Below are 10,243 nucleotides of genomic sequence, written 5' to 3'. Positions count from 1 at the left end.
CATATATCTAGTCGGGAGTGGTGCTGACTGAAAACAGATGATTTGGAGCGATTCGCGGGCCATATGTTGGTCATTCTAAGGACTTATTGAACTACCCTCGTATGTTGCCAGAACAAACTCCTGCTGCTTTTTGTTTTCAGCGCCGTTGAGATTATTGTCCTTTCTGACTGAGTAAAGAATTAATTAGATCACTTGGCACAAAAATTTATGTAATCTTTATACACCTTTACATTCTCACATATCATATTTTATATTATTTAAATTATACATAGTAAAAAGAAAATCTTAAAGTCCGCTAATATAGCGACGGAATTTAAGGTGTGATCAGAAGAAGAAAGCAACGGCCGTAATTCAGCATTAGCCTAAAAACTTAAAGTCCGCACACTTTGCTGAATGAAGTGCGCCAAAGTGCGCCTTATTTTGTTTGCGAAATAAGATCTATAATGCGAAGATTCAGACAGTCATGGCAGAGAGTACGGCGATCGAGTTGCATTTTCGTATTGAGTGGACTGACTTTACGTTTACCTCAATATCATAAATTGCGTTAGCTAATGAATTTAAGGCAATCCTGAAAGTAAGTCAAATTAAATTTTAAGGTTTTCTTTTTACTGTGTAGTTTTTGAGGTAAAAAGTCTTGTTTTATTTACTTTTTAAAGTTTAATTGAAAGATTTTTGGTAAATAAATATTGTTCGCCCACTGTTGATAAATCTGAATACTATTTGTGTTAGATGAACGTCTTTAGAATTAAGATTACAATCTTAATGCGCTGCATCCCGATACGTGCCAGTAAGGTGATGGTGATCATGCGCTTTGGTAGTAGTTATTTTCAGGATTTTCATAAATGTAAGGTAATTCCTTCTGATTTCAAAGTTATGTTTCACGGTCTTCAAAATCCAAAGTCAAATTTATTTGCTAATAGAAAGTTGTTCATCCACTGTTGATCAATCCGAATACAATTGCTATCGGTTGAATTGGAATTTTTTTTTAAATATGACAAATTTTCGCCATTTTAAAGTTTTTTTATCTACTTCTCTAAAACTACCTTTTGAATTAGTTACATTTTCGATCTAAAATACAAAACTTTAATTTATTTAATTGATTATTTCTTTACTAAGGACTAAATTAAAGGAAACTGATATAAAATTTAAATGGAAATGTCGATATTTTCTCTGTGATCAAATCGTGTTGTAAATATATGATTCAGGTGATTTGAGTGGGTATATTCTATTTTATCGTAGCATGTGATTAGACTTACAGATTTTATTGAGTGTTAAATTATATTACACTGCTAATATTTTTGTAATTATAAGAAAACTATACTATGCTATTGTCTTCCTTAAGTGTTTTGAAATTTTATATAAATGCTATCACTTTTTATCCAACGATGAGACAAGCGTTATTTTACTGCATGTAATAGAAATGATAGAATTTTTTATTTGAGGTTCCAACTTTTCTCATTATAACATAAAGTTTGTAATTCTAGAAAACCTAAAATTGTATTATTGATTAATTTCACTCATATTAAAATTGTTTTGAAATTTCCTGGTCCAGTTTAAAATAACCAGCATTGAATTTAAAGTTTTTATGAATATTCTGTTTCCAAATAAGGTTGTGTGAACTTTTTTAATATCCGGTAAATGTGTACAAAAATTGCTGAAAAGTTTCAATAAGTACACTCTTTACACACACACACACACACACACACACACACGCACGCACGCACGCACGCACACACACACACACATTAGCTTTAAATTCAAATTCAGAAAAAGTAAAGAAGCAAAATAATCGTTATATACTTTCTGAACTTTTCGCTTCACTATATTGTCAATTTGTTAGTCATATTATATGATAAATCGGAAATAGGAAAATAAAAAGATGATATTTTAAAGAAACTTTTGACAATTTTGAATTTGAAATTAAATTACAGAAATTTGACGAAAATAATAGATTTTTTAAGATCTTAATGTTAATTATTCTTATGCAAACATTCTAGCTTCCTCATTTTCTCATAAACTAAAGAGAATTTGTTTAGGGAGCGGACTGTGATTTTATTAACTGACTAGTAAAAAAAAATATTTTATATGTGAGCGCGTGAATATACATGGATGCATATTTATGTGTTCATGTAAATATATAAATGCCGTTTTTCACGACTTTATTTTCTTGGCAACTATTTTTCCATTTCATTCTCTTGTACGTATATACTTTTTAAATTCAAACTCTAGGGTATCGTAAATGTTGTAACTTGAATGTTAAACTTTTTGCGATTCAGCGACAGTTTGAATGAAACATCAAAATCAAGTGTGTTTCAGATTTATTGAGATATTATAAAAGTTGTTTGCTCATTCACTCCAATTTTTTACATTATTTATCTGTTCTGCAAGCTACTAGTAAGTGAAGATACTTTATTGTTTTCTGATAGTGAGTTTTTATATATGATTAAATGAAAAATTAAACAACTCTTTTTTTGCATTCGAAACTTTCATGTGTATTAAAAATTGGTAATTAAAATTTAACTGAATATAATTTTAATTAGAAACTATCCAGAACTAAACAAATACTATTTTTTGTTGTTGAATTTTTTAAAATGAAATATTGAAATTTCATCCAGTTGAAACAAATTTGATTCAACTCTGAAAAAATTTAACAAGATCGCTATTTTTGTTACTCTTTTCAGGACACACTTTATATTAGTTAAAGAATTTATAGTTGGAAATCTTTGGAACTGAACAAAAATACTTTGAAATTCTATAAGGTGGAATGTTTTTAGAAAACAGTAATTATTCAGTTCTGAGACTATTTCGAATTTCAATAATATAAATATGAAACTATAGATCAAATACATTTAAAATAGAATATTTACAAATAATGGGCAAGCAAAATTGTTGAAAAAAACATAATATGTTTAATCATGCATCATTAATCCGTATGAACATTTACGAAATATCATTTATTTAAATATAAAATATTCTAACCAAAAATAAATAATGTTCATAAATAAAATGATGCACAAATTTTTCTTGGATGCTTTCAGAAGAATAAATTGCATATAGAAATGATTTGGAAATAAAAATATTATAATTCAATAACGCAAAAATTAAAATAATCTACAGTTGGATCGTACAAAAACTTCAACAATTTCCATCAATAAAAAATGTATTGAAATCGCGAAATGTAAATTATGTAAACTATGTAAAATTTTAAAAGCTCAATGTTTTTTATTTGAAGCCACACGTCAAAGAGCAGAGCTAACTGAAATAGGATGCAGTTTGAATTTTATTGTTTATTTTTATTAGATATTTTCTTCTTTCTTTGGGTGAAAAAATAATTCCTTACATTTTTTTAGTTTTAAATTAAAAAAAGGAAGTTGAAGGCTAAAAAAAGTTTTTTTTTATTAAATTATTTTTTAATAATTCAGGAAAAGCACTAAATATTATTTAAAATATTAGGAGATACGCTTGAGAAAAAATACGAAAATTAATTATTTCATTACAACTAATGATCAGAAATTCCCTATATACATTATTTTGTTTTTAAATAATATACACAGGATTTCTTGTAACCTATGTGAAGAATTTACTCCCTCAGGAAGAAATTTAAAATATTTAAAAGGTGACAAAGAAAATCTATAATTTAGAAATACATGAAAAATATATATTTTTCACAGTTTAAGGAAGCCTATGTCAATAGTAATGAAAGATACCTATACCAAATAGGAATCTTTAAAGAATAACACATGTCTATTTTTGGTGTATTCCGAAATTCAAGATTTTTTCGGTACCCAGTATACAATTTTTTAATTTGTTTCTAATGGAGAATATTTTCTTCATATTTGAGGAGAAATTCTGTGAAAATCATTTGAAGAAAAATGTTTAGAGGCCATTGCAGGCTATGGATTATAGTGAAATTTAGCTTTTATCTGTACATTTAAAAAGTTGTTAACTAAAAAAAATCATCTTCAGACCTAAAACGGCCCTTTTGGACAGCCTTGTATTCACGCATATTAGTTACTTAGATCCTTTTAGTTAGAACCTTAGTCAGATCTTTGACGCATAAAGAATAAACAGTGCGATATAAGAAATTACTTTTTAAAAAACCTTTCCACTGGTCCAAAAAAGTTTGTGTAGATGGACAAGGGGATAGAAACAATGTATAATATAACACTTTTGCAATCCAAAGACAAAGGAACGTTTTAAAAACTTTGAAAACTTTCTTCTTCATAAAAAAATATAAAATCTTATCTAAAAGTGGTACATATAGAAAGCTTCATTTATACTAGTTTATAATATTTAAATTAGAATATAAATACTGACCAGTCGCGTTAAGGTCGAAAATACATTTTAAATTTCGGTTCAATTGACGGTAAAACGAGCCCTGTTCAAATTGAAGTAGAATCTCTGCGTATATTCAAAAACATAAAACACAAAAGGTTATAAAAGTACTCTATTACTGTGTTCGAGTCCATCGACTAAGCGAGAAATGATACCGGGAAATGCGTTTCGAGGTTAATGGATAGTCGACCGCCGTGAAAATCGATTGAAAACTACAGCTGCATGAGAAGTATTAACCCTCGTAAACGCGGGACTTATTTTCCCTGGCGTGCACAATTTTCGTCGAATGTCAGGGGTCGTTTGCCCTCCGTTTCATATACAGAATCGTCGGAGTGAAAAAACTGATAACGTGGTGATAAATCTAGGTCAACTGTTTATATTGTTGCAATGTTGTTTCGAGCCGGATTCCGATGGAAAAGTTATATGTCGGCTTGCATTATTGTTACATGAGAAATAATACGTTGTTAAAGGAGTTGAGCTGTTTTTTTTATTTTCCGTGGATTACAGATTCATGTCGAACATGAAATACGACTAAAACCTTCTAAAAATATTTGACGTGAAACGTTCACTGATGTTTCGGTTTAATTGTTTATAGAGTTTCGGATCCGTAGTTTTTAATGGCTTCCAACATTCTTGCAACGTTATAAATTTTCTGTCCTAAAGACTTTACGTTTATTGAGTATTTAAATTTAACAACGAAGTGAGATAGATGCTTATGCCAAATCCTATTTTGCAACAATTTACAAATTTTGGATGGGTTCGTGCAAATTATAAATAAATGTGGATTGTGCTCTGTTCACGGTAAGCCTGAACGGACTTAAAATGAGGGTGACAAGCGAGGTCTTAAATTATTTTTGGGTTTCGTTGTAGAATGCTTTAAAAACAATTTCCTAGAAAAATTAAAATAAATCTTAGAATCGTTTTTTATTTTTTATTGTTTTAATGTGATTTTTTAAAGTTATTTGAAAAAAAAAAATTATTTTCGAAATAAGTTATGTTTAAAGTACAAAAATGATGTTTGTTTTTCTTTTTAACCCTCATTGCTTATACCTCTGAAAAATGACATATTACTCACATGGAGTTAACTTGACCCCACATGATTTTTAAAATGTTGTTATATTGATTGTGTACATGTTTTCTACTTGACAAAATTCACAGATGATATTTAAGGCATAGAAATTAGATTTTAATAGTTTTTTGTAACGAAAATTATTCTCAGGTGTATACAGCTTGAATAATTAGTGTATTTTTGCATAATTATTAATGTACCACCGTATGTAAATTTATATAAAAATGCACTTATTTTACAAGATTCATATTAAAAAGAATAATTAACATGATTTTTGTACTTTAAACATAACTTATATATTATTTCATTTATATTTGAAATTAGTTATGTTTAAACTACAAAAATTATATTTATTATTATTTTTTTATCTTGTATTTGTATTTGTTGCGTATATATGCAAAAAATTCAAATACAAAGTTAGAGAAAGTAATGATAATTTTTCCAATAATTTAATAAAGGCTGTTCGTGTACAAGAATATAATAGTACAGTCAAAATTATGTGAAAATACACTAATTATACAAGATTTGAATTAAGTATAATATTTAATATCATTTTTGTACTTTAAACATAACTTATTTCGAAAATAAATCCATTTTTTTCAAATTAATTAAAAAATTGACATTAAAAAAAGCAAAAATAAAAAACGACTCTAAGAATGATTTTAATTTTTTTGGAAATCGTTTCTGAAGCATTCTAGAATGAACCCAAAAAATAATATAAGACCTCCCTTGTCACCCCCATTTAAAGTTCGTTTAGCCACACCATGTGTTGACAATGCTGCATTTCGAACGGATAATCGCAAAATAATTGATTTTCTAATTATAAATGTTTCAACTAAAAAGTGCAATCCTATTTTATATTTCCTTAAATTATTAATCAAAACTTGTTTGAATTTACCCACAATTAGAAATTGTTTAATCCGTGTTCGATTTCCAAAGCTTTTTTCTTTTAAATTTATGATTTAAAATTATGTTATGAATTGAAATGTCAAAACATTGAGGTTGAGGCTGAATTCTTAAAACGTGCAGATGGTATCGGTAAAACACTGTAATTAAAACGTTAAAATACCGTTTGAAATGTTATCAAACTTACTGGAAAATATAATACATTTATCTACACAACAATTATAAGATTAATAATCTATGTTTCTGAAATAGTTTTTCACGAAGACATTATATGAGAAAAATTTTTAAACCCCAATGAATGATAAAATAATTGTTAAACATGATTTAATAATAATGAAACAAAGGAAAGTTAAGTAATAAAACAATCAACTAGTTCTTAGCTTCAAACGTTGGATCAAGCTTTTCATCAATCTACTTCTAGAGAACCAAAAATTTATATTACTTTAATAAACTCTCATTCATTCGCAAAAAACTGTCTAGCCTTTGACATTCTAAAACTTTCTAAACTATTAATGTTACTTAATTTCTAATTATCAGTACGTTCAATACGGAGGCAAAATTTTACTCTTCAAAAGATGAAGCAGATTCTGATCAACCGTTTAATTACAAAATTTTCCTTTTGTGAATATTCTTTTGTGTGATATTTTGCTAGCAATTTGATAAGTTTTACAATGTAAGAAGTAACACCTTCGAGAGAAATTTTGCACATAATATTGATTTTCTGTTAAGTACATCAGCTTCTAACATAATGATCTATCAGAAAGGAGAATTTTACGTTTGCCCTAGCATTAATAAATTGATAAATATTGATGATGCATTTAGTAAACACTCAACAATTTTGTCTTCAAGTTAGTATTTTCTTCTGATAATTAAAAAAGATGATATTTTCTATATTTCCTGATACTAAAATAGAAATTATGATATCTCAGTACAATAGTTATTTTTATTCTTCTTTAGCCAACTATCAATTAAAAATAAGGTTTAGCAACCTCGCATAAATGTGTATATATCATCTAATATAATGGAACTTTCAGGTGTCATTTTATAATGACTTTTGTTATGGTGTTGAAGTAGTTCAGCAATATTGATCTAGTTCATTTTTCAAAAAAGCTGGTTTCTTTTTTCTTATTCAAATACCTGACCACCATCTTTTTTAAAATCTTCAACAAGATTGTTTAAATTTTTTCAAATTATTACACAGAAAAAATAAAAGTTAAAAAGCGTTGCGGTTAGAAATTCCAGGGGTAAGCTCGCTATGTAAAAAAAATTAAGATCAGTGAGGGTAAAACGAAAACTTTGTGATCTTTTATTTTACCCTCACAAATGTTTAGTTTTTTTGCATGCTGAGATTACCCCTAACACTTTTATCTGAAACGCTCATTACCTTTTGTTTTTTCTTTGTAGTTCATGAGATAAAGATCTTCAAAATTCATGATCAAAGACAATATGTGTTTGTATTTAATAATAACAAATATCCTACAAGTGAATATCAAATGGTCTTTTGAATTCATTGTCACAAATTTCTGTTAACTTCTCTCTGAAAAGGGGATCATTAGAGAGTGATGATATAACAACTGATTCATAAAGGAAAGATCCAATTAGGATTGTAAATTGACAAATCTGTGAATCTACATCCTAACAATCGCGTAATTATCTTATATTGTCTTACAATGATACCTAATTCACCTATCTCAATAATCAACAAGTCAAACCCTAGAACTTAAAATTCATCTCTAGCAACATCCATTAAAAAGAAAACAAGAAAGCACCTTAGCATCTCGGCTCTTCATCTCCTGCCTCCTGGGTATGAAGTTGTTCCCGTCAGCGTACACCAGGTTCCTGATAATTCCCTTGAACCGAGGTTCAAAAATAACACTCGGTAATGCCAAAAGCGTGAGCTTGCTGTTGTACCAACTCGGCATTCCTCCGATGTACACATCTGAATTTCCACTAAGTTTTCCAAACTCGAACTCCTTGCCCCTGGATGTGGAAGTTGCAGCAACTCCATCAACATTAAGAGTCGTATTTTCATTGTTCCTGTTGATCTGCACCTTGTGCCAGTGACTATCCCCTAAGTCCCTACCTACTGTCACGATCTGAGCACCGCCTCCCAAATTATACCTCAGCCTCAGGGCGCTTTCAACTAGCTTTACCTCAAAGAAGTCATAGGTACCTCCATCATCTGTATAGAGCAGGAGTCCATTGCCCTGTTCAGTCTTGAATTCAAACTCCAGGGTTCCATTTAAGGCGGTGTTCCACTTTCGAAACTGCGCATAGCTGGTGGCGGAACCTTCCAAAACAAAGGCTAACGCCTGACCCAAGAGCGGGATCAGGAATAGTATCACCCCTAGATCGCGTGAAGACATCTTCCTCATCCTAACCTCCAATAACGCGATCAGTCGCGCCGAGCGCCTGATTTTTTCCCCCGATCATAAACACAGATAGTGGTGAATTTTACAAAAATGAGGCTTGCAGATATGTGTTCGAAGAGTTAAACTTTTAAAATTTGTTTTCGAGATATGTTTGGAAAGGTTGCTTGACCACGAGTTGGTTCCTCACCTGTCCCACCCTCCCGCCCTGCAGTACACCACCCTGTCAGTTTGTCCAGGGTTTATATCACTGTTGATAAAATTTCTAAATGATAAAAGAATCCTCTAAACGGACTCTTGGTAACACTGGATATATCAAACACAAGGGTACTCACTCGGAAAAAGACACATTCACTTCACTACCGCGTTTCCCGTCGCTTCACATGGAGGGTCTCTACCCTCGGCAACCTAACCTACTCGCTGCCTCGAGGTGAATCGTTCGTGGCACACTTTCGCCCTCGTTGAAAAATCACTCTAAAAGGGACTTCCTGTACTCTAAAGGGTTCACAACATTAAGAAAGCACATAATCAAGGTTCACATAATCGGGATATCATCTACCTGCCCTCATCTTCGAGGCGAAGTTCGCGTGCACTTTCGATGTCAATGAATCCTTTCTAAAATGACAGTATATCAACACAAAGTTAGAAGTTGGACAGCAGTAGTGCAGAAATGGTATAGATAAGTAGATCAGACCGAGAAAAGATGAAAGAAGGAAAAGAAGAGGTGTTTCTTGTATAGTTAGTCGCAGTCCAGCTAGCACGAAGTTATTTGACGATCGATCCGCGGTTCGTCGGTTCTCGAGCGCCCCATTTTTCTTGCAGACGTCCTTAACACGGACACGATAGGACGTCTTAGGATGGGAGATATACGATGAGGCACCGGGTCCTCGTCTCCGTGATCCTATGAGGCAGCGGTTTGTTAGCACAGAGCATCCCTCCGCCGTGTAGGGGGAAGTGGACGATCAGCCCTCTCGACGGCTCCCGTTGATACTAGCCTGGTCTGAGGACCTTCAGCGTCGAGTCGACGGAGCGACGTCGCCGACGCCGACGCGTCGCGGCGCCTTCACGCGCAGCCGCCATTCGCGCCATCACCTAGAAAGTACCACCGCTTCGAGGGCTATCACCGAACGAGCCGCAGGTCGAGGAACGCGGATAGAGTGAAAAGGGAATACCCGAGGTGTGTAGTGCTAGGGTGAACTATCTCTTAAGATTCGAGTTGAAAGTGTGTCAATGATGTCTTGCTGGGTGGGAGGTTCCTTTAGTCATTAGAGCCGGGTGTCGTTGACGCGGTGATATATATTTACAGCAGGGTAATTTAAAAATAAAATTAAACTTACTTTTAAAGTTTACATGCAATCGAGCAGCTGCCGATCAGTGCCTAAACAGGTCAACTTAGATTCTCATTCGAAAGTTTGGAACGGGATCAAACGCTGATTCAATCCGACAGTTATAGAACGGATTAGTTACACATCAATTGGACCCCGAACTTTCGGTTTGAATTAATCAGCTGATTCAATTGGAACTATTTGGGTCGGAGAAGTGGGTAACAGAAAGATTGTTTTGA

General features: G+C 31.8%; 1 protein-coding gene across 1 annotated transcript in view; it reads right to left on the bottom strand.

Moving 5' to 3' along the window:
* Positions 1-8,676, bottom strand: part of LOC117173803 (neurexin-3-like) — a 55,735-nt gene extending 47,059 nt beyond the window's left edge. The window contains exon 1 of the mRNA XM_033362446.1: positions 8,080-8,676. Coding sequence (XP_033218337.1) covers positions 8,080-8,676 — 597 coding nt within the window. The remainder of the gene's footprint in view (positions 1-8,079) is intronic.
* Positions 8,677-10,243: the final 1,567 nt, after the last annotated feature.

Source organism: Belonocnema kinseyi, chromosome 5, assembly GCF_010883055.1.
Source record: "Belonocnema kinseyi isolate 2016_QV_RU_SX_M_011 chromosome 5, B_treatae_v1, whole genome shotgun sequence".
NCBI classification, from domain to species: Eukaryota; Metazoa; Arthropoda; class Insecta; order Hymenoptera; family Cynipidae; genus Belonocnema; species Belonocnema kinseyi.
The sequence above is the reverse complement of the archived record's forward strand: the minus strand, read 5'-3'. Positions and strand labels throughout refer to the sequence as shown.